Genomic DNA, 25,967 nt, shown 5'->3' on the forward strand with positions numbered 1-25,967 from the left:
AGAATAAATGACCGCTAGTTTGAGCACTGGGTGGGACTGTGCTGACATTGGGACCGATCACTTTCATTCTTGTAAGGTAAAGTTCACTTTGATTTGATATATGGCCGCTAGTTTGAGCTCGTCTTGGACCTTCATTGGCTCTCTTATTAGAACCTGATTATACATTAGGATCACTGTAGCCTACAGGTCAAATCTGCTCTGGTGTCCTTCATTAGGACGCTCAGTGCTCAGGCTGTGATGACTCTCTTAGTAGATAAAGAGACGTCCTAACTCAACAGAAGTGCTTTAAGGTGAGTTGAGGTACAGTGCTTCTCACAATTAATTCAGCAGCAGTAACAATGTGACAATGCAGCCCGATTTGTGGGTGTGCAACTCTTTATTAATATAGCAAAATATATGAATATATTTACAGTGCAAATGGAATCACAATAGTAGAAAGTAAACAAACACAATCCACATTAAAAGAGTAACACAATGCAATACCTTGGTAAAACGTGGGCCGGGGCTATAAGACAATGCTGTTTACAACCACTGCATCATTGTGAACCCCAATGCAATCCTGAAAGTGAAAAAAACAACATGATACAATGCAATTAACAGAAATTCGGAATGGTTAAACAATGTCTGTAAACATATTTTAACTTTGATGCTCTGGTTCAGTTGTTCCTCACTCAATGGTGCGACCTTAGAGATGATAGGAGAAGTCTGCAGTTTCACAAACAGCAAGTGCTTACCTTGAAAGAACTTGCTTTAGATCACACACATCTGTCTGGCAGATAAGATAAGGCAAAGGAGCAATTGAAATGAGAAACATAACAGATGTGGTACAGTGAGAGTGCATCTTCACTAGGAATACAAAAAGAACAATTGATTGACAGAATGCAGGACAATGTCATATATTCACCCCAGTACAGAGATCTGGGCTTTAATCCATAATTTTTTTGTTCACCATGCCATTCCACTTTGGACCCAGCCATATGCAATTCAGTCATGATCCTGCGCCCAACGGGAACAGTTGACACCGAACTGCTAGGCCAGGTCCTTCCTGGACTGAAACAAACATCGGAGGACTTTTTTCGGGCTTTCAGCCCTCATTAGCCAGGATAGCTTGATTCCAGTGGCATGGAGAGCACAGGACCCACGTCTGGGCTTACACGTCCCACTTGGGGTAGCAAATGCAAAAAGAACTAATGATGGACAGAATGCAGAACACTGCTCACTGTGCCACTGGATTTACGCTAGCTTGGCTGATAAAGAGTAATACCCAGAAACCTGTCCCAGGATACTTGTTTGCGGTCCAGGAAGGACCTGGCTTGGCACTTCGGTCTAGACTGTTCCCATGAGGCACAGGGTCAAGACTGATTTGCATATGGCTGGGTCTAAACTGGGGTGGTATGGTGAGCAGAAAAACAATGGATTTAACCCAGATCTCTTGACCGGGGTGAATGTCTGATTTATTCAGAATTCTGGCAATCATTGGTTTGTGTAGCATTTTTAACCCTAAGTGGGATGTGTATGCCCCGACATGGGTCCCTTGCTCACTGTGCCACCTGATTCAAGCTAGCCTGGCTGATGAAGGGTAATACCCAGAAACCGGTCCCAGGATACTTGTTTCCGGTCCAGGGAGGACCTGGCTTGGCAGTTCGCTCTGGACTGTTCCCATGAGGCACAGAGTCAAGACTGATTTGCATATGGCTGGGTCTAAACCGGGGTGGCATGGTGAGCAAAAGACAATGGATTTAACCCATATCTCTTGAGTGGGGGTGAATGTATGATGTATTCATCATTCCGTTCATCATTTGTTTGCGTAGCACTTTTCACTCTAAGTGTAATGGGTATGCCCAGACGTGGGACCCTTGCTCACTGTGTCACTGAATTCTAGCTAGCCTGGCTGATGATGGGAAATTCCCAGAAACTGGACCCAGGATGCTTGTTTCCGTTCCAGGGGAGACCTGGTTTGGTAGTTTTGTCTGGACTGTTTCCTTGAGGCACAGGGTCAAGACTGATTTACATATGGCTGGGTCTAAACTGGGGTGGTATGGTCAGCAAAAGAACGTGGATTTAACCCAGATCTCTTAACTGGGGGTGAATGTATGATTTACTCAGCATTCCGTCCATCATTTATTTGTGTAGCAATGTTTACCCTAAGTGGGATGGGTTTACCCAGCCGTGGGTCCCTTTCTCACTGTGCCACTGGATTCAAGCTAGCCTGGCTGATGAAGGGTAGAACCCAGAAACCGGTCCTGGGAAGCTTGTTTTCGGTTCAGGGAGGACATGGCTTGTCAGTTTGGTCTGGACTGTTTCCATGAGGCACAGGGTCAAAATTGATTTGCATTTGGCCATGTCTGAACTGGGGTGGCGGAGTGAGCTAAAAAACGGTGATGGATTAAACCCAGATCAATTGACTGGGGGTGAGTGTTTGTATTGTCAACGCTCCGTCCATCATCACCTTTGGTTTTTCTTTGTTCGCCCTAAGTTTGGCAGGGTATGCTCAGACGTGAGTCCCTTGCTCACTTTGCCACTGGAGTCAAGCAAGCCCGGCTGAAGACGGCTGTAATGCCAGAAACCAGTCCTGGGAAGCTTGATTCCAGTCCAGGGAAGACATAGCTTGGCAGTTCGGGCTGAACTGTTCCCATGAGGCACAGGGTCAGACTGATTTGCATATGACCATGTCTGACCTGGGGTGGCTGAGTGAGCTAAAGAATGGTGATGGATTAAACCCAGATCAGTTGACTGGGGGTGAGTGCTTGTATTGTCAACGCTCCGTCCATCATTTCCTTTGTTTTTTCTTTGTTCACCATAAGTTGGCAGGGTATGCTCAGACGTGAGTCCCTTGCTCACTTTGCCACTGATTCAAGCAAGCCGGGCTGAAGACGGCTGGAATGCCAGAAACCGGTCCTCGGTAGCTGGTTTCCGGTCCAGTGAAGGCATGGCTTGGCAGTTCGGGCTGGACTGTTCCCATGAGGCACAGGGTCAGACTGATTTGCATATGGCAATGTCAGAACTGGGGTGGCAGAGTGGGCTAAAGAACGGTGATGGATTAAACCCAGATCAGTTGACTGGGGGTGAGTGCTTGTATTGTCAACTCTCCGTCCATCATTTCCTTCGGTTTTTCTTTGTTTGCCATAAGTTGGCAGGGTATGCTCAGACATGAGTCCCTTGCTCACTTTGCCACTGGATTCAAGCAAGCCGGGCTTGAGACGGCTGGAATGCCAGAAACCGGTCCTCTGTAGCTTGTTTCCGGTCCAGTGAAGGCATGGCTTGGCAGTTCGGGCTGGACTGTTCCCATGAGGCCCAGGGTCAGACTGATTTGCATATGGCCACGTCTGAACTGGGGTGGCAGAGTGGGCTAAAGAACGGTGATGGATTAAACCCAGATCAGTTGACTGTGAGTGAGTGCTTGTATTGTCAACGCTCCGTCCATCATTTCCTTTGGTTTTTCTTTGTTTGCCATAATTTGGCAGGGTATGCTCAGACGTGAGTCCCTTGCTTACTTTGCCACTGGATTCAAGCAAGCCGGGCTGAAGATGGCTGGAATGCCAGAAACTGGTCCTCGGTAGCTTGTTTCTGGTCCAGTGAAGGCATGGCTTGGCAGTTCGGGCTGAACTGTTCCTAAGAGGCACAGGGTCAGACTGATTTGCATATGGCCATGTCTGAACTGGGGTGGCGCAGTGGGCTAAAGAACGATGATGGATTAAACCCAGATCAGTTGACTGGGGGTGAGTGCTTGTATTCTCAACGCTCCGTCCATCATTTCCTTTGGTTTTTCTTTGTTCGCAATAAGCTGGCAGGGAATGCTCAGACGTGAGTCCCTTGCTCACTTTGCCACTGGATTCAAGCAAGCCGGGCTGAAGATGGCTGGAATGCCAGAAACCGGTCCTCGGTAGCTTGTTTCCGGTCCAGTGAAGGCATGGCTTGGCAGTTCGGGCTGGACTGTTCCTATGAGGCACAGGGTCAGACTGATTTGCATATAGCCATGTCTGAACTGGGGTGGCAGAGTGGGCTAAAGAACGGTGATGGACTAAACCCAGATCAGTTGACTGGGGGTGAGTGCTTGTATTGTCAACGCCCCGTCCATCATTTCCTTTGGTTTTCAAAGACTTAAGTGCCAGGGTCAGGGCCAGACGGGTCGTAGCGGGCACATGGCGTTTCCCTGGTTGGCTGCCAGGGTGGGGCCATGTTTGATCCCCTGGGAGGCTGTTCTTGTTACCGACACCGGTTTTTCAGCATAGCTGCAATATCGGCCCCCTGTAACAAAAGCAGCTGCTGTGTTTTCCACGTACACCTAATTGCCAGGGTCGGTTTGCGTTCCAAGTACGACCCTGGCCAGGGCTCTTCTCGGAAGGCCACAGCACCACAATTTTCCTCTGCCAGTGCTGCCAATGACAAATACCAACATACCAATACCAATGACAAATACCAACATACCGCCTAACCATCACACTCCTGTAAGTGTGACAATTCAGACTATTTTAGGCCCCACAAAGCTTTAATATTGATGTGAGAGGCTGGTATTATTCATTTTCAATGTGATTTTACATTATAAACACAGCTGTGCTCATCTCAAAATTAAACAGACAGTGTTACCATGTGGAGTACTGTCACTAGACCCGGTGCTGACAATGAAGTGTTGGTGTCAAGCACCAGAAAACACCGGCTCAAATTAAACACTACCACTGTCCTGACATGCCAGTCTAGCTCTGCTCATGTTCTTTCAAGGTGTTACCAAAAATTCTGAATATTCTCTTCTGACACATTAAAGCATTTGTTTAGGTAAGCCTCTGACACCACATCACTTTAGGTGTTGACAAAGCAATGCCAATCAGGTCTTTTAATTACTCTAAGAGCGTTAGACGGCATTAAAGTTCCATTTAAAGTGACAGCACTTTATTTAGTCGTCATTGTTTACACCGCAGGGCCAGACTGGCTACTGGACTTTCTTTAATAAACAATGCAAAATAAATGTTTAAAATAGTACCATTTAATGCTATTTGTTTTGCGTTGTTTATTTAGAATGGCGGGCAGCTCCCCAGAAACAAAATGAGCCCTTCCTCAGTGAACCTTGACCCCACCCTGCCACCACAGCAAAAAACACCTGGTAGCCAGTCCCGCCCTGCTACCCCGACCTTAAATTCATTTACATTCTCTGGATGGGACTCTTCATTAAGTTGACTTCGGGAATTCGAGTTTAATCAATAAATCCACTTATGTACTTCCAATGCCACAGTCAAAGATAATCACGGTCAAACCACCTCGGCAAACAATTTTCTAGGAACCCACAGTTCATGATCCTCTACATTACCAATTGCAAAGAAAAGCTTAGATTATCTACAACTCTGAGATACCATTATATTTGATTCATTTCAGTGTAGTCTCAAATACGCCTATCCAAATACAGCCAACTGTACAAAGAAACCCCTGCCTCCTGGTGCCAGTACACACACATGAATGACAGCAATACCGCTGGATTGATTGACCAGTTTTTGCAGTATCTGTTGCAATGAGAGGCCCCTTTCTTGTTCTGACAAGCACTGTAAAGAATTCTATCTACAGAGCTAGATTAAAGCACTGATTCCTAGGCTGTCAAAGGCTCAGAGAAGCCCCTGCATGCCTCTGACAGTTTATGACAATTATTTCTAACCGCTCAGCTTGACACATTGCCTAATTTCTGTGCTGTCAACTGGAAAGAAGACCCCTGTACTAGCAGGTCTTTGGAAAACATTCCAAAAAGCTTGTACTAACCAGTATAAAATCTCAGAGTCATCAATTGTATGGAGATGTTTCAGCATTTCCAATCAACATGATGTCTCTGGCCCCATTTATCTGTATAACCTTCTGAGGTTAACATTTTTGTATTGTCTTTGTTCAGACTGTTTTTCGTGTTCATGTGTGAAGAGTGCTGTTAGGTGAACTATTACCACCACTTCAATGGAGAGAAAAATGTGCAAGTCCAGCCTGCTCACCGCAAGCACACATTGCTTAGTTTTACAATAGATTGCAATTCAGAACAATGCATTATTCTTACCCTATTACGAAATGCAGATCTTAGAATGTGGTGATTTTGCTCCACACAAATCTCCCATAGGGAACATCATGCAGGGAAATCATGCAGACTACCATGTGCACCCTAATCGCAATTCTCAGTTGCCGCAGAATGAGGTCTTGTTAAGGGTGGACCAACATTTTCTGACCACTGCGCAGGGGCTCAGAATTATATGGCATACTGCATGCAATTCCCATTATTGAGGACAAACTTGTGATAGGTGCTATTTATTGCACCCAATAAATTCAGATTTCGTCGGATATGATAAATAGTGCACAATCTTCTGGGCCACTGGTAATATGGACCTTACAGTATACATATGCACAACCTAATTTTGTGGCATATGATACTGACACCTGTGTATCTACAAACACATGAACCTAGTTTATATCAAGGAGACACATTTATTATGCTGCAATGGAAGACCAGGAGAGGTCCCAAGTATTTTATATAAACAGCCCATTTCGGAATTCCTAAACATGAATTAAATTGCCCATCCCAAACAAGAGCATAAGTGTCATTCAGGTAAAGCCGAACATTCAAGATTCCTGTAAGTAAAAGGATAACGGATGTGGTTGCTGTGATTTAGATCATAAACTAGCATAGCGTGCCCTGGTGCACATGTGCACTCACAAAAAGGATTTCCACTTTTGCAATGTATTACTCTCTATACAAGTCTGGAGAGCTAGAGACATCTCGCAACATAAGGCTCCATGACAGTCATGTGGTGGTAGGAACTAGGGAATATCACTTCATTTGAAGCTAAGAAGAAGACCAGGCATTGTTACTGACTGAATACACAGCTTTGCCTGCCCAGCTGCAATTTTCCTTTTTTCTGTTGCTTCCTATTGTAGACCTTTGGCATTGGTCTCACCACGGGTTTAAATGGGATGAACATGTGGGGCGTCTCTAAAACGTGGTGTGGTCTAAGAATTTTAACTAGGCAGTCTTTCCAGGAGACGTGGCCTATGAAATTAAGAGTATGGCTTAAACTATGGGGCACATTCACAATGAAGTGACGGGGTGCAGGGTTAGCCTTGTTGGCTTAACCCCACGCTCCACCACTTCAGAAACGCAGGGCTGGACCGTATTTACAACAATACGGTGCAGATCTGTGTTTCACTCTGCACTGGCACTAATTGCAGCTGCCCTAGCGCCAACGCAGCACTCTTGCACCATTGGACAGGGTGCCTTCCTGCACATAAACATTCACCAATTGTGTTTTGTAACTTCTATGTGGGCGGCAGAATGCAGCACACATAGAAGTTGCAAAGCGTAATTATTTTTTAAAGATTGTTTATGTGCAGGAGCGGACACTTTCCTGGACATAAACACTCATTGGCATTTTGCTGTTTCTATGTGTGATGCACAATGCAGCACACATAGAAACAGCAAAAACAAGGAGAAATAAAGCATTTCTCCACGTTTCGCCAGGGTTAAACCAGGTTTTTTGGGTATTTATTTTGGTGCTGCCCATTATTTACACCATCCTTGTAAATATGGGCCAGCGTCAAAATCAATGGGTGTTGGGTGGAATGCCTTCTGCAACACCCATTGCCCTCCCCTTTCACGATGAGTATTACGTGAAAGGGTGCCTTATTCTTATTTACAAGACAGGGTTAAGCCACGTTACGTGGCTTAATGCTGCCTTGTTAATAACGATTCAAAAAAGGGGGTGGTGATGAACAGAGTGTCTGAATTAAGGAGACCACTCTTACCCAGTCCAAAGATCAGGGCTTGATCTATCACCGTTATTTAGCTCACTGCACCATCCCAGCTCAGAACCTAGCTATATGCAAATTAGTCTGTCCCTGGTCCAGTGCATCATGGGTACAGGGCAGACCAAACTACCAAGCCAATTCTTCACCGGAAAGGAGACAAGCTTCCGGGGACCGGTTTCTGGCATTTCAGCCGTCGTCGGCCCGGCTTGCTTGAATCCTGATGGTGCAGTGAGCACTCAGATGTGAGTCCCTTGCTCATTGCACCATCAGGATTCAAGCAAGCTGGGCCGACGACGGCTGAAATGCCAGAAACCGGTCCCCGGAAGCTTGTTTCCTTCCCAGTGTAAGAATGGGCTTGGTAGTTTGGTTTGCCCTGTTCCCATCATGCACTGGGACAGGAACAGACTAATTTGCATATAGCCAGGTTCTGAGCTGGGAGGGTGCAGTGAGCTAAAAAATGGTGTTGGATCTAGCCCTGATCTCTTGACTGGGTGAGAGTATTCTGCTTAATTCAGAAACTCTGTCCATCACCACCCCTTGTTCTAAAATATTTTGTCCACCCTAAGCGTGGAAGGGTATACTCAGATGTGAGTCCCTTGCTCATTGCACCATCAGAATTCAAGCAAGCTGGGCCGACGACGGCTGAAATGCCAGAAACCGGTCCCCGGAAGCTTGTTTCCTTCCCAGTGTAAGAATTGGCTTGGTAGTTTGGTTTGCCCTGTTCCCATCATGCACTGGGACAGGAACAGACTAATTTGCATATAGCCAGGTTCTGAGCTGGGATGGTGCAGTGAGCTAAAAAACGGTGTTGGATCTAGCCCTGATCTCTTGACTGGGTGAGAGTATTCTGCTTAATTCAGAAACTCTGTCCATCACCACCCCTTGTTGTTAAATATTTTGTCCACCCTAAGCGTGGAAGGGTATACTCAGATGTGAGTCCCTTGCTCATGGCACCATCAGGATTCAAGCAAGCTGGGCCGACAATGGCTGAAATGCCAGAAACCGTGACAGTGAGCTAAAAAACGGTGTTGGATCACTAAAAAGAGACATTCTGGTGGCAAAAGGGGCTTGTAAATATGTATGTCGTCTCATCCGGCTAGTATTCTGGGGCCTCTCTGAGCTTTTTGTTATTGCATCCAGCTATATAAAACAACTGACATATGTCTAAGACAAGGCAGGACTATTGGCTTTGTCGATGCTTGTTAATGGTTTAAGATAAATGAGTAGCAACAGTGACTTTGTTGTACATAATTAATATTGAAAATGTTTAAATTCAGAAAATATGAGACAGTGAATTAAACATTACCAATGTCTTTGGAAGGGGTGATTAACTTCAGGGTGTCTGAATCACTCCCATTCTTCCCTTTCAACATTTTCCTCTGTAATCTATGTTAGATACTTGCATTCCTTTCCAACTCACATCTTTCTGAAAGCTTCCAGCTGCATATGTCATACCACACCTCTTTCTTCTTCACCACCCCCTGTTCACTCTCCTACATGTGCTTCCTCGCACCTCCTTCACTTCACCATCTCCTCATATACACAACGTACCCATTCACTACATTTTCTTTTATTTCCCCCCTGACAATACTTTGACAATGGTGTCCCTCCTTCACAAACATTTGAATAGAATCACAATCACACCTGGCCCACGTGACAATTCTCTATGTGCCTTGCAGTGAGGTCAAGCATTAGATGAGCTTCTATTCTGAACACCTTTATAACCCACTGACACTGGCACTGAGAGAAACCAGCACTTCCTTCAAACTTAACTCCAGAGCAAAGCATGCACTATACTTGCTGCAAAAAAAGCACTATCAGGGAAAGCAAGATTAAGTAAAACATGTGAAATTCATACAGAAACTACATTGCTGTCATGGATTAGCTTAAAGGATTTTTACAGTATATGCTCAGAATCTGATTGTGGTTTTGCATGTAAACTGAAGGACATGAATATAGAGCCCAATAGGATCCAGTTTCATTGCCCATTTCAGGCCGTCCTGCGCTCGCCTGCCCCTACCTTTCATCGCCCTGACCTCTAACCTTTCCCCCGCAGCACTCTACTAAATTGACAACCCCGTCCTGAAGACGATCCCTAGTAAAGAGGATCAAAACGCCGTCGACACCACAGCGCAACCCTTTGGCGTATTTCTGCTGTTCGGCTCATGACAAAAATGGAAAATAATGAATGCGATTGATGTAATTTGATATTCTTTTGAGCCACCACTGTATACATATTCACCTTGCGCCGCTCACGCTGTTCACCTGGATCACTTGCGTCGTCACCTGTTTCCAATTGTATATATCACTATACACCAAGGGCCAGATGTAGGAGCCCTAATACCGATCGGTAATGGCCGAATTCGGCCGTTACCGACCGGTATTAGGGTTTCCAGATGTAGGGGGCCTATATTTTACCGATTCTGTAAAGTTACTGAATCGGTAAATTTACAGAATCGGTAAAATACCGAATCGGTATATTTACCGATTTGGAAAAACCATATGTAGGTGGCACTCCTAAGAGTGCCACAGGCCCTTAAAAATCGGTATTTTACCACCCAATCCTATTGGGTGGTAAAATACCGAATTCAGGTGTGCATGCACATCTGTGCATGCACACCTGTGCACTGTGACACACAGACATGCCCTTAGGGCATGTCTGTGTGCCACATTGCACACACGTCCAGAATTGGGGTGCTAGAGGGTGTCAAAGTGACACCCCCAGCACCCTTGCAGGATTCGGTATTTACCGATTCTGTAAATACCGAATCTGTATTTCACATTGATTCCTATGGGCTTCAAGGCCCATAGGAATCAATGGGAAATACAGAATCGGTATTTACAGAATCTGTAAATACCGACTCTTACAGATTCGTTAATTTTTTACCTACATCTGCCTCCTTCCAATTTACCGACTTTTAAATACCGAATCGGTATGACTCAGTATTTAAAAGTCGGTAAATCGGATTTACCTACATCTGGCCCCAAGTGCCTTCCGGATGTCATATGATTTTCTCTATATAGTGCTGCTATAACTGTATATTCCTATGTAACTGTATGTGATACATATTGGTGATTAACAACCTTAAGACAAACCAATTGAGTCTCCTTGTTTCCTGTTTCTGTAATGCTTCCTACATACATGACTCATGGCAGGGTAGAGCTTTTTCTCATGTCGTGGAGAGCTTTGTGTGCGTGGGTAAGGAGCCTGAACGTGATCCTATTGTTTACGGGAAGCCAGTGCAGGTCTCTCAGGTGGGAAGAGATGTGGCTGCGTCGGGGGATGTCCAGGATGAGTTGTGCCGATGCTTTCTGTATGCGCGGAAGTGTTTTCTGTAGTTTGACTGTGGTTTCAGCGTAGAGGGCGTTCCCGTAGTCCAGTCAGCTGGTAACTAGGGCCTGGATGACAGCCTTCCTGGTTCTGGTGGGGATCCAGCAGAAGATCTTATGGAGCATGCAAAGGGTGTTGAAGCAGGAAGAAGTAACGGCGTTGACTTGCTTGGTCATTGTGAGGGAGGAGTCAAGGATGACTCCCAAGTTGCGTGTGTGGTCTGTGGGCTTGGGGGCGGTGCCCAAAGCCGGGGGCCACCAGGAGTCGTCCCAGGCGGAAGGGGATGGTCCGAGGATGAGGACTTCCATCTTGTCTGAGTTCAGTTTCAGACAGCTGAGCTTCATCCATTCCGCGACGTCCTTCATTCCTTCCTGGAGGCTTGCTTTGCCGGTGGCGGGGTCGTTGGTGAGGGAGAGGATCAGCTGGGTGTCATCTGCATAAGAGATGATGTTGAGGCCGCGTTTGCGTGCGATGGCCGCGAGGGGGCTCATGTAGACATTGAAGAGGCTATGGCTGAGCGAGGAGCCTTGGGGTACGTCGCAGATGATCTTGGTGGCCGCGGTGCGGAAGGGCGGGAGACGGACTCTTTGAGTTCTGTCAGAGAGGAAGGAGGTGATCCAGTTCAGGACCTCTTCTTGGATCCCGACGTGGTGGAGGCGGGTCGTTAGGGTGCCGTGGCAGACTGTATCGAATGCGGCTGATAGGTCGAGGAGGATGAGGGCGGCAGTTTCCCTGTTGTCAAGCATGGTCCTGATGTCATCGGTTGCTGCGATGAGGGCGGTTTCGGTGCTGTGGTTCGCTCAAAAACCGGACTGCGATGAGTCGAGGGAGCCGTTCGTTTCGAGGAAAGTGGTCTTATCTTATCTTATGCTGTATTTATAAAGCGCGCTGACACCGAAGGTTTCCTGGCGCTGTGATTAAGATTGAGGGTGGGAGTCGTAGTTTAGGTGAGTTTTGAGAAGAGCCATGTTTTTAGGCTCTTTCGGAAGCTTAGTAGGGTACAAGAAGTTTTTATATGGAGAGGGAGGGAGTTCCACAATTTAGGTGCCAGGTAGCTGAATCTACGGCCACCCAGTTTTTTTAGTTTGGCCATCGGAGTGGTGAAAAGGTGGAGATGGGCAGAGCGGAGGTTACGAACCGGGCAATGAGGGTTGAGAAGGGATTCTAAGTAGGCCGGGCCCTTGGACTGCCGGGCCTTATATACCAGGCAGCCGATTTTAAAAGCAGCTCGCTGTTCAACTGTATGTTGACAGTCTTCTCAATGACGTTTGCGGGAAAGGGGAGGAGCGAGATGGGGCAGAAGGTCTTGAGGTGCGTGGGGTCGGCGGTGGGTTTCTTCAGGAGGGCGCTGATCTCTGCGTGCTTCCAGCTCTCTGGAAAGGTGGTGGACACGAAGGAGTTGTTAATGATGTTCCAGAGATGGGGTGCGATGATGGAGTCGGCCTTGTTGAAGATGTGGTGTGGGCAGGGGTCGGCTGGGGAGCCGGAGTCGATGGTGTTCATCACGTGGGTGGTGTCTTCGGTGTTGACCGGGGTCCAGGCGCGGAGGATAGTGGAGGGGGCGTTGGTTCGGTGGTTGGGTGCGTGGTCTGGGCGCCGAAGCTGGCGTGTATATTGGCGATCTTGCGGTGGAAGAACGTGGCGAGTGAGTCGCAGAGGTCTTGCGATGGTGTGATGTCGTTGTTGCTGGCGCTGGGGTTGGAGAGCTCTTTGACGATGCTGAAGAGTTCCTTGCTGTTGTGGGTGTTGTTGCCCAGTCGTTCTCTGAATGATGTTCTTTTGGTGGTGCGGATCAGCTGGTGATGTTTGCGAGTGGCGTTCTTGAGGGCTGTCATGTTTCCTGTCGACTGTTCGTGGCGCCAGGCTTTCTCGAGGGTGCGGAAGGCTTTCTTTGAGTCGTTGAGGTCGTCGGTGAACCATGAGGCTTTCTTGCTGCCTGGATTGCTTGGCGGGGTCTTCAGTGGTGCCAGGGCATTGGCGCAGTTGGTGATCCACTGTGTGAGGTTGCAGGCTGCGTCGTTGGTGTCCGTGGTGTTGGTAGGTGGGTTTTGGCTCAGGGACGTGGTGAGCTGGTCGGTGGTGATCTTGCTCCAGCGTCTTCGGGGAACCTGCTGCGGGTGGTGGTGAGTCGTGGTTTTATTGAAGTTGAAGTGGACGCAGCTGTGATCGTTCCAGTGAAGTCCGGTGGAGTAGCTGAAGGAGACGTGGTTGCTGGAGGAGAAGACTGGGTCAAGCGTGTGGCTGGCGTAGTGGGTGGGGGTGTTCACCAGTTGCTTGAGTCCAAGGTTGGCTAAGTTGTCCAGCAGGGTGGTGGTGTTGTTGTCATTGTTTTTTTCCAGGTGGAAGTTCAGGTCCCCTAAGAGGATGTAGTCAGCGGAGGAGAGGGTGTGTGGGCTGATGAAGTCTGCGATGGCTTTGCTGAATTGTGTGCGTGGTCCAGGGGGTCTGTAGATGAGAGTCCCTCTGAGGGTGGTCTTGGGGTCGGTGTGTATCTGGAAGTGAAGGTGTTCGGCGGTGGTGAGGGCGTCGTCAGAGTTGGTCGTGATGCGGATGGTGTTCCTGTAGCCGATGGCGATGCCTCCTCCGGTTTGGTTGATGTGGTCCCTCTGGGTGATCTTGTAGCCGTCCGGGATGGCTATGGCAATGTCGGGGGCTGAGGAGGTGTTCATCCAGGTTTCCGTGAGGAAGGCGACGTCTAGCGATGTTATGTCGAGGAGGTCCCAGGGTCAGAGGTCGCTCAGTCTGGCTGTGATGTTCTGCACTCTCTGAAGTTCTCTGAGGAGTTTCTGGGTGGTGCCTACGTAGAATGCACTGCCGTAGTCAAGTCTGCTGCTGATGAGTGTGCGGGAGACTGTCTTCCTGGCCTCAAAGGAGATCTATCGGTAAGTCTTCTGAACCAGACGAAGAGTTTGGAAGCATGATGAGGAGGCAGCATTGGTGGTTCATGGTGAGTGAAGAGTCCAGTATGATGCTGAAGTTTCACGCATGGTCAGTGGGAGGGGGCTTCCTAGCTCAGTGAGCCACCAGGAGTCTTCCCAAGTGGAGGTGTTGGGCCCCAGGATGAAGATTTTGGTCTTTGTCTGAGTTGAGCTTGAAGCAGCTATCCGTCATCCAGGTGGCAACAGCCTTCATCTTGTTGTGAAAGTTGTTTCTGGTGATGGTGGGTTCATTGGTGAGGAAGAGAATCAGCTGAGTGTCATTGGCGTAGGAAACAATGTTGAGTCCATGGTTCCTGGCGATGGCTGCGAGCAGGACCAAATAGATGTTGAAAAGCATGGGGCTAAAGAAGGAGCCCTGAGGCCCTCCGCAGCTGATCTCAGTGGGTTCTGAGAGGAACTGGGGAAGTCTGACTCACTGTATTATACCACTGAGGAAGGAACAGATCCAGTCCAAGGCTTTGTTGTGGATGCGAGTGTCTTGGAGTGTCGTGATTAGGGTTCAATTAGAGATGGTGTCTAAGGTGGAAAAGAGGTCGAGGAGGATGAGAGCTGATGTTTCTCCCCGGTCGAGGAGGGAGCAAATGTCATCAATGGCAGAGAGGAGTGTAGGCTCTGTGCTGTGGTTGCTTTGGAAGCCAGATTGAGAGGATTCCAGGAAGTAGTTCACTTTGATGAACTCGGAAATTTGGACGTTGATGGCCTTCTCGATGACCTCAGCTGGGAAGGGGAGCAGGGGGATGGGTCTGAAGTTCTTGAGGTCAGTCGCATCAGCTAACGGTTTCTTCAGCAGCAGTTTGATCTCGGCGTATTTCCAGTCATCAAGGACAGAGGGGGTTTAGATGGAGCAGTTGATGATGCAATGTAGATCGGGGGCGATGGTGGTGGCTGCTCTGTCGAAGATGTGGTGCAGGCATGAGTCTGTGTGGCAGGGTATGCTCAGACGTGACTCCCTTGCTCACAGTGCCACTGGATTGAAGCAAGCCGGGCTGAAGACTGCTGGAATGCCAGAAACCGGTCCTCGGAAGCTTGTTTCCGGTCCAGGGAAGACATGGCTTGGCAGTTTGGGCTGGACTGTTCCCATGAGGCACAGGGTCAGACTGATTTGCATATAGCCATGTCTGAACTGGGGTTGCAGAGTGGGCTAAAGAAGAGTGATGGATTAAACCCAGATCTTTTGACTGGGTGTGAGTGTTTGATTGGTTCAGATGCTCCGTCCATTACCACCCCCTTTTGTACCGCTTTTGGCCCCCCATAAGTGTGGCAGGGTATGCTCAGACGTGAGTCCCTTGCTCACTTTGCCACTGGATTCAAGCAAGCCGGGCTGAAGACTGCTTGAATGCCAGAAAGCGGTCCTCGGAAGCTTGTTTCAGGTCCAGGGAAGACATGGCTTGGCAGTTCGGGCTGGACTGTTGCCCTGAGGCACAGGGTCAGACTGATTTGCATATAGCCATGTCTGAACTGGGGTGGCAGAGTGGGCTGAAGAACGGTGATGGATTAAACCCAGATCTTTTGACTGGGTGTGAGTGTTTGATTGATTCAGATGCTCCGTCCATCACCACCCCCTTTTGTACCGCTTTTGGCCGCCATAAGTTTGGCAGGGTATGCTCAGACGTGAGTCCCTTGCTCACTTTGCCACTGGATTCAAGCAAGCCAGGCTAAAGACGGCTGGAATGCCAGAAACAGGTCCTCGGAAGCTTGTTTCCGGTCCAGGGAAGACATGGCTTGGCAGTTCGGGCTGGACTGTTCCCATGAGGCACATGGTCAGACTGATTTGCATATAGCCATGTCTGAACTGGGGTGGCAGAGTGGGCTAAAGAACGGTGATGGATTAAACCCAGATCTTTTGAGTGGGTGTGAGTGTTTGATTGATTCAGATGCTCCATCCATCACCACCCCCTTTTGTACAAAATTTACAAAAGTGGCATTTTCAGAATTGTAATTTAAAATGCGACTTCACCACAAATTAGGATTTTCTAATTAGGATTTCAGAGACACCAAACATGAAGCAATCATCTCTTCCCATTTGGAAATTAAACTTATAAAAATGTAATAAGGCAACGCCAATGTTATCCTAAGAGATAGAAAGGCCTTGAAGTAGTGAAAACAAATGTAAGTGTTTTTCACTACCAGGACATGTAAAACTTAAAAGTACAAGTCCAACTTCTAAAACATATACTGCACCCTACCCTTAATGCTGTCTAAGGCGAGTCTGAGCTGTGACTTTTGTGTATTAAAATGGAAGCTTTGGGCTCGCTAAAGGTTTATTTTGCCAGGTCAACATGGCAGGTTAAAGCTGCACACAAAGGCTCTGCAATGGCAGGCCTGAAACATGATTAAAGGACTTTTAAGTGGGCAACACAATCAGTGCTGCAAGTCCATTAGTAGCATTTAATTTACAGACCCTGGGCACATGTAGTGCACTTTACTAGACATGTATAAATAAATTAAATCTGCCAATTTGGGTATAAGCCAATGTTAAAATATATTTAGAGCAGAGAGCTCAAGCACTTATGCACTGGTTAGCAGTGGTAGAGTAGGAAGAGTCCTATGGCCAGCCAAAACAGGAGGGCTGAAGGCAAAACGTTAAGGGGAAACCCTGCCAAGTATGTCAAGTCTAACAGAAACTATACTCCTTCGTAAACCATAGTTTTTCATTCAAATAGTCAAGGAATTTGAAAGACTAACTAGTGCATACAAGACTAGAAAAATAAACCTACTCCCTAACCGGGAGTTGGTGGCCTACCACAAATAACGGGACACTTCTCTTGCAAAAATTGTAACAGTTTTCATTTGACTACACAATTCAAAGAACTAGACTTAGGGTTACCCAAGAACCGGGAATTGTGTCAGCAAATAATTGTAAGATGGCCAACTGCATCTATATGGTGACTTGTCCATTTCAGCTACACTGCACGGCGAAGATCAGTCAAAATACGAATAAATAAACATGGGCGTACTATTTGATGTAAATGTAATACCACAAAAACTTACAGTGGATTTCTTTGAGAGCAACCATTTACCAAATGAGATGACATGAATAATCTTCGAGAAATGATCAGATGGTCATGATGGTGCAGCCTGTCTCTTTAATAGAGAACAGCATTGAAATGTATAAACTGAAAACATCCAAGAAGGTCTTAACAATGACATTCTGTGGTCCTTACTATGAAGCTAATGAGCAGAAAACTCTAAAGATGCCATAACTCATATTTTCAATAAAACCTATTACTGTTTTTATCATCAGACATGAAACTGGCTAAACTGTAAGCCAACACAGCTGTCCATGTCAATGACATCCTATTGATAGGACTTTGAACGAAAGAAAAACTTTAAACATAATAACTGTAACAAAGGCCATTTATAATAGATGCATCTACTTACTAATATCTTCAAATGGCATGGAAATAAAAGAGAGACTAAGAATTTACACTCCCAAGCTTAAGATCGCACCTATTATAGGCCCACCATCTATCAACAAAGGAAGTTAAAATATATTGAAACTATCGGAAATGCCCATTTCAAGATGGCGCCAATTGATGACGCCAACGTCATGATGAGTACAGGATTAAATATATGCGTAATGATGCTGAGGAAGGGAGGCTACTGAACTCCACTGATGCTTTTATACTTAATTCGATGCTGCTACCTTGATAGCATTCAGGAGTGGAGGACTTGAGTAGGTGAAAAGCCAGCACACCATTATTCTCAGTAGGTGATTCATATGCAGTGACAGACTAGAAGGTACGATTCATGATTAACTAAAGCTGAGGAAACAGCAACTTAATTTTTCATTGCTCACTCAGATCAGTGAACTTAAGTGTGTTAAGTCCCCACATCCCATGGGCACCGAACAACTACGTTTAGAGTAAGAATCCCTCAATACCGTCCAATTCATTTCCGGATCCATTCTAAAGTGGGCACATTATCATGGTTTTAGCTGTGACCATTGCATGGATCACAAGAGTCATGAAATAAACTTTTTATTTTCACCTTTTTGACATGATGTACTAAGCCCTGGCAAATAGCCAATTTAAGTGAGTCCAATTCAAAACGGTATATATGGTGTTTCTATGTCTGTTTGTTTTATTGTTGTTGCTTTTGTCTTCTAGGCTAACATATTGTAAAAACATTAGGTTATTGTCTAGAGATAAATGATAGAATTCTCATTTTGAAAAATAGTTATACTACTCACCTGCTGGGACATATAATTTGAATCCAAGGAAGTTTAGTCTGTCTGCTGTTTGTCCAGCTGCTAATCAGGACTACCTGTTCCAGACGACCACATTGCAAGGGGGATGGTTTGACACGGATTCCCCACACCACGTGCTGAAAAGCATCCTTCACCACAGTGGCGCGAGACGCACGTGACCAAAGCCCAGGCTAAACCCAGGACCAGTCCTGCTCCCTTCAGCACCAGGAGGAGACAGGACAGGGTTACCGCCCTTGTCTCTACAACTGGATACGCCTCGATAGATGTGGGAGCCGTCATTGCCACAAGAGAACTCCATCCCCTAGCAGGACTAGCCACTGATTCACCGCCAATGTAAGCATCGCACCAGGAGGCGCATATAAGCAGATAGGGGCTGCGGCAAGGGGACTCCATGCCCCAGCAGGACTAGTGGCTGTTTCGCCACAGTACCCTGAGAGATGAGTCTAACATCCAGCCAATTAATAAGGCGTCCCATAGGTTGAGCAAACATGCTAGGTTTAACATTGCAGATTATGGGCACATCCTCATGGCTAGGTGGGTCTCTTGGATTGGATACTGCTTGGGACTAGACATGAGAATCACAGTGATCAATTTCTCACTATTGATTTTTCTTTCTATATAAGAAATCATATGGAAAGTCAGGTTATTAGTTTGATATATTATTGAAGTTAGGATATATGACGAGCCACCCAGTCCCTATCGTTCCTTCATTGATCTAAGGCATGAAATAAACTACAGAAACACAACAGCTTGAAAAAAAAACAAATACCCTGGAATTCCACCGTGACTGTAATAGTCTTACAATGTATGGGGGAAAGAACTTTGTTGCATTGTATTTTATTTTGCTTTCTATTTTTATCATTTGAAGTATTATAGTATGATAACAGTGACATGGCACAATCTGTATTGCAGGACAATGCAGAGCTGCTGACGGCCTTGCTACATGGAGGAGCAGACATTCAACAAGTTGGGTATGGAGCTCTTACTGCGCTTCACATTGCAACCATATTCGGTCATCATGAGGTAAGAGGGTGCTGCTCTCTGGTGGAAATGGGGTACCTCTTAGAAAGCTTCGTTTTTTGGGTCATTAGCACTGCTGTTAGCTTTGATAATGCAATAACTGACTAATATATGTAGCAACGTAACAACTGGCATTGCTTACCATTTCAAATCATTATTAATATTGAAATTCTACTTATTACTGTAGAAAGAATTATCATCTCTACTATGCACACGGCCTGTTATTGAGTAAATGTATATTACCTGTTGGTTGTGGGAAACTTTTTTCCCAGAAGGCGGTATGAAATGTAATGCATGTTCAAGGGAAAATGTATATCTGCAGTTGGCGTGAGGACTGTTACTCCTGTGAGATATGTCAACATAGTCAGTGGCGAACTGTGGCAATTGTGCTTGCATCGCCATACTGCTGACAGTGACTCAGCGTGGTCTCTGGAAGCCACTGACAGTGATTGACACTCGAGATCCACAAACAGCTTGAAACAGACTGAAATGTTCTAGAATGTCCGCTGCTGTTGGAACAGTTTAATTGTATTGGTTGAACTATGTTTGGTGTTGATAGAAGATGTTAGCTTTATGGTAATATAAAGAATATAAACGCTGATGTAAGATTTTAGAAGGAAGCAAAATCAGTGCTGAAGCTGGAAACCTGTAAATAAAATAAAATCCACAACACAGCTTCGTCACTTTTCTTCCTCGTGGCCCTTAATTATAAAAGCACCCACCCACAGAGACAGAAAGTTCATTGATTTTTTAATGGTAAACAAATGTGAATCCTCATCTTAAATGAGCCACTAGAGAGCCTGTTCTGTCCTCTGCCCTGAGACATGTTCAAAGTGTGGTTCATCTCTCGTACGTCCTGTCCCTTCCAAGCTCAACGTTGGTAATTAAGGCGCGCGTATCCAATACCACAGCGGCACCGAAATATTTAAAGCCGTTTTCTACATTCTGCTTACACGTGTATCTTACAGTGCTCAACTTTGCTTCAATAGGCATCTGAAAATGGAAAGAATTGCTTCTAAACTCCGGCTCTTGTCTGCCCCTCGTTTGAGGTGATGAAGGGCAAGGAACTGTCTTAAAACAATAATTTTCGAGTTTCTCCGAGCCATAAAGCACAGACAGCACTTCATTTAACTGCTCCCTTGAAGAAGGACACGAATCGTAAGTCTTCGTGTAATGGCTGCCTCGCAGTGCCTTTCCTTCTGCTTGAACTGAAATGCAGAACCTTGGTGGGGTTATGGAGGAAATCCAATTAACCAACGGCGAGAAATGTGCGCATAATGAGCCCGGAGCCTGGAATTTGAATAACCAAAATAAGGCTCCGCGGATCTCTGCTTTATCGCGGCACTCGCTGTCCCCGTTCCACTACTGTATTTTACAATGCCAAGACAGGATTCTCCATAAATCTGTCCCCTCTTCTCTATATAATAACCGGTCCTTCTAAAAATGCAGGTGCGCCTCAGAAATCCGTGGTCGCGAAAAATGAAATATGTCAAAATATAACATTGCCAGGGACACAGGCAAAGGGACGCGCACACACGCACGCACACGCACGGACACGCACACACCCACGCACACGTCTTCTCTGTAGTACTACTAAAGAACGTTCCCTATTGATCCATTGTTAAAGAAATCTGTATGGAACTCATTTAAGTACAACATGAAAATAAACAGTGATAAGCAGGCAATAAAATTAGCATAAACAAGTACTGAGTACTTACTTGTTGTCAGCAAGTAAGTTTTCGAATAGAGCAAAATACAGGGGTTGTCCGGTGGATCATAGGGGTGATGACCTTGAACATTTACTAAAAGGTTGACCTAGACTAGATCTGTGAGTGGATCTACGAACCTTCCCCTCTCCAAGTGAAGGGCTAGTGTGTGAAATAGTTATGTTGTGCCAGGTTGTGAAAAGTGAATGGCTTTCAGTTGCTGTGCAACTCCTATAACAGCATGGCTCATCTGTTATATATAGCCTGACAACTAATGACTCAGTCGATGGAACAACAGCTTTTCCAAATACTGTGAAGGCTTCTCAGCCCTCTGCACTGGTTCACTCACACCAGCGTCGGGGATGCCAGTCCCACTGAGATCTGGTGAAACCTGGCATCACTCAGCCAACTGTACCCATGTCTCAAGGACGTGCATTTGGGGTAAGGATTCCTACCCTGGCTTGACTTTTGTTCTTATGGCTCAAGAAGACAGCAGCATGGCCAGAAAATGAATATAGCTCTTGGAGCCCGTTTTTTGTACTTTTACTGGTTGTATATGGCTCTCCAGCATTTAGAATGTATTAGGGTGCTTAACCATTGAACAACAGATCCTTACTATTGTAACATCTGAGAGATAGGACAGAGAACGCAGGCGCTAATTAGGAATAACGTGAATATATTTCCATTCTAGGTAAATTCATAAGAGGTGGGTGTTTAGGTTTCTTAGAAACAACAGACCAGGGGCCATATGTATCAACACATTTCCCCATAGACACAGAATGGGCAAAACCCTTTGATACATCTGGCCCCAGATGCCTTAGCCTAGGATGTGCTAGGAGAGAGTTTCAGAAATTAGTGCCAGTTGCTTTCTGTAGTTTCTAGGACTTGTCTTTACCACGTGATGTCCTTTTCTCACTGTGCTAGATTAGTTCATTCATTTTTGATATTTCAAAGTCATACACCAATAATTTTTCATTCAGATTCAAAAGGGACAACCAAGATGTCTGCTCAAAAATATAAATAATAGATTTAAATGGGACAAAGGATAAAAACATCATAAAAAGGAACAAAATCCCCTGAAAATATTGAAATTTATACTGAACAATTCTTATATGAAAAGACCAGCTGACAAAATCCTCTATCCGAAAGTAGGCCCCTCTCCAGTGAAGAATGGAGATGTAAATTTATGCTGATGAGCCTAAAGAACATCAGGGGCCTTATCACGAGCAGTTGTGTTTGAAGGGGCCAGGCTCAAAGTTGTTGTTGTTCTGTTTTTTTTTACCTTATTATCTCTCTACTTTTTGAATCAATATGAGTCTACATTTCTGCATGCGACATGAGAACACTGACAACTAATTGTCATATATAAAGGCTAAAATTCTCTGATGACACAATGCACTCAATGATGTACTATGCACAAATCTCAATTATTTTTTTAAATAAAATGCTCAGTTGTGTTGGCTCAGTGCAGAGCCCTTTGCTGGTTTTCATGCTGTTGTACTATCTAAAGCACATACTTACGACACAGAATTTATCTGAGACATGAACTGCAGATAGCACAAGCCGGAAACAGTGGGCAGCGATTACCTCTCTCAGTTCCCCCGAGCTGTATAGTTCGCAGATCATACATTCATTTGGAACAATTCCAGATTGCACGAATCTGCTCTGGACAGTGCAAAAGCAAAAGTCGACTTCCTCAGCTCTGCCCAGAGCCAACACAACTGTTCATTATGTGACTCCAGTGTTGCCATCTGAGTGCAATGACTAAGGTCGGTCGGGGTGCATGCACGATCCAGTTTTCATATCTAGATCATTCGTAGTGATGCATATGGTCCATATACTAATTGGGTACGTTTTGGAGCTTACTAGTTCCTGTCTTTAAGTATTTGGTACCCCATCAATGTTATTCTGTGCGGATTAAGCTTGAAAATGCAGCGTTTCACATGGACCAACATACAAACCTGTGGAGATGGAGAATAACATAGAACATTTCTTACTTCACTTCTCTTACAATGTCTGTTTTCATTCCGTAAAGGAACTGTGGTGTTGTGAGGAATATTAATTTGCCTTCATCCCTATTGTATTTTGTTGTTGTCTTGGATATGAACTTTATTCTGCAAGGATGAACACAGCATTCACTTCTCATGATTTGGGAAGTGTATTTATATAATTCATGAGGAACGTTTCAGCCCACTCTTAATTATCTATTTCCTTATAACATATGGATCTCATTTACCTCTTATTAGGGTGACCAACTGGCATGGGTGCAAATTCAGGACGGTGAGGATAAAAATTCAGGACAAAGGGTCAAAATTCAGGACAAAAATTCAGGACAGGAGGTCAAAATTCAGGACAAAACTAGGGTACAAAAGGTACGTTTTACTGACACATCAAAGGAGATCGTGTAATAATATATAAGTAATCCCATCTATATACAAACATATTCATCCATTTGCAAACCTATCCATCATGTATCCTTCAATCCATAATTTCACTCATCCTTCCCGCCATCCACACTTTCACTCATCCATCCACCCTTTCACCCTATCCATCTGTACACTCATCCATCCACTCTGCCACCCAATCATCCACTTAATTATCCAGCCATCTATCCACTCATCCATCCAGCCATTTACCCTTTTACCCATCCAGCCATCCTTTTACTTACTCATCCATCCACCCAGTCACCCATCCTTCTACCCATTCACCTTTTCAGTCACCCATCCATCCTCCCTTTCTCTCTCTATTGACCCTTTCGCTTAGCCATCCTTCCTTCCATCCATCCACCCATCCTTCTCCTCATCCACTCATGAATCCATCCATTGACCCTATCACTCATCCATCATTTCACTCATCCATCCACCCATTCACTCGCCCATCATTCACCCTTTCACTTATCTATCCATCCTTTCACTCATCCATCAACCCTCTTACCCATCCATCTACCCTTCCACCCATACATCCATCTATTTACCTTTTCTCTCATCCATCCACCCATTCACTCACCGATCATCCACCCTTTCACTCATCAATCCACCCTTTCGCTCAATATCCATCTATTCACCCTTTCATTCATCCATTCACCCTTTCACTAATCCATCCTGCCATCCAGCCATCCCTTCACTTACTCACTCGCCCAACTGAGCTTTTGGCTGCAGAGTTGCAGACAGAAGAGGCCCATCACGAATTTCACCCTTGCTTTAGTTCAAAAAGCAAGGAGTGGGGTGGGGGAGGGTTCACTATGTCAGTGCACATAGGCAATCTGAAAAAGTAGAAGGCATGAATCATGCATGATGCACAGTGCCATGCCATGAGATGACTGTGACATGGTGTTGTTTCCGGGGCTTTAAGCAGGATGAAAGGGGGGGGGGGGTTTCTCAAAAGGTGGTGTTTGATGTAATTGAGAGTGTGGCTTAAAACACCTAAGCTAAAAATCTCTGCTTAGCATAGTGTACCGCCCAACTGGTATTTTCTCTCTTCTGTCATTGTATCCGGATATATAACACAAGTAACGTTACACCTACAACAAGCCAGAACTATCAGCTTTGTCAATGGTTGTTAGTTGCATAAAATAAAAATTCAGCAACCATTGCTTCGTTGCATATAATATTGAAACTGCACTTTTCTAAAATGATGAGACTGAAAGAACTCTAGCCCCTTCTTTTCAACTTGTTTCACTAGCTTTTTTTCATGAACTGGATTCTGTAGGATCATTGGTTCGTTTGCATATTCCTTCCATCTACCCTAGCCCAGGGCAGGAGGAGGCCACCACATGCCGTAAGTAAGACTCCAAACTGGCCCATTGTCATTCTGTATGTGTCAATTAGCCGCATACAAAATGACAATGGGCGGGGAAGGGCTGCTCTTGCGCTCAGAGGAGTGCGAGGTGGCCCCATCAGGAGCTGAGGCTTCATTGAGAGAACAGTGCTGTTCCCTGCAATACCCAAAATTACGGAAAAAAGGTGTCGTTAAAAAGAATCCTCAGGGACAAGGGACATGAGGTCCAAATTACAGACAGTCCGTGAAATTTACAGACGGTTGGTCACCCTAACTCTTATGTGTTCCCTGTGCAGTCACATGGTTGGATTGCTTCTCTCTTTTGGTACTGCATGAGGAATGCCTTTTTGAAGAAAAGTGTCTGCATAAAAAGTGTCAATGTCTCCTAATTTAGGACACCATTTTGACCTGTCTAATCAAAATGATCCGGCTGTGGGATGTAGGTTCTGTCCACCATAAAGAGATGCCTTTAATACAAAAGAGATTGCTGATTTCCCTGTTTGAAAATAGCAACACTTTGAAGAAAAGGAATTTTCAAGCAATATCTAAAGGATTGTTTTTATTGCATGCTTTCCAGAAGTATTTATCGATTTGCCAGAAAAAAAGTTCTCAAAAGTTGTGACAAAACAAGTTATGCTAAAGATAGTTTTTTTAGGAATTTATATATATATTTAAAAAAAATTATTTATAAAATAAAAAGATGTGTTTAAATTAGGCGTACGTTTATGCATATTTGAAATAAATAGAATTATTTCTTAAACAACGTATAATTTGATTAAGGCTAGGGGTATGCATATGGTAATGGCTATGGTAATGGGATGAGACCTAAAGGTTAAGGTGAGGGTAATGATTTAGGTAAGGGTGAGGGAAATAATGATAGGATAATTGTGAGTTTAGGGTCAAGAGAAAGTATAAGGACTAGGAATATGCATTGGCTAAGGGAACAAGGCATGATTCAGCTAAGGTATTTGAGTTAAGGTGAAGTTTAGATTAGTGTTAGAGTAATGGAGACATTAGGGTTAAGGTGATGGCTAAGATGGTGGTTAGTGTAAGAGTAAGGGATACCGTAAATGTTAAATGTGGGACATTAGAGTTCAAGTAAGAGCACTTGTTATAAGTTACTTTTGGGATTTGTTTATGGTAAAAGTGCGTAGCACATAAATGAATCCTTTACTACCACTACATCTTTGTATTTCATAAACATGTTCGAAATAATCTTT

The 25,967-nt window shown here is 45.2% G+C and overlaps 1 protein-coding gene across 2 annotated transcripts in view; it reads left to right on the top strand.

The window, feature by feature from the left end:
* LOC147747399 (serine/threonine-protein kinase TNNI3K) overlaps positions 1-25,967 on the top strand; it is a 2,862,006-nt gene that overhangs the window by 714,315 nt on the left and 2,121,724 nt on the right. For both annotated transcript variants that reach the window (XM_086953863.1, XM_086953861.1), the window contains one exon: positions 19,157-19,267. In XM_086953863.1, coding sequence (XP_086809989.1) covers positions 19,157-19,267 — 111 coding nt within the window. The remainder of the gene's footprint in view (positions 1-19,156; positions 19,268-25,967) is intronic.

The sequence above is a fragment of the Lissotriton vulgaris genome, chromosome 1_1 (genome assembly GCF_964263255.1).
Source record: "Lissotriton vulgaris chromosome 1_1, aLisVul1.2, whole genome shotgun sequence".
Lineage (NCBI taxonomy): Eukaryota > Metazoa > Chordata > Amphibia > Caudata > Salamandridae > Lissotriton > Lissotriton vulgaris.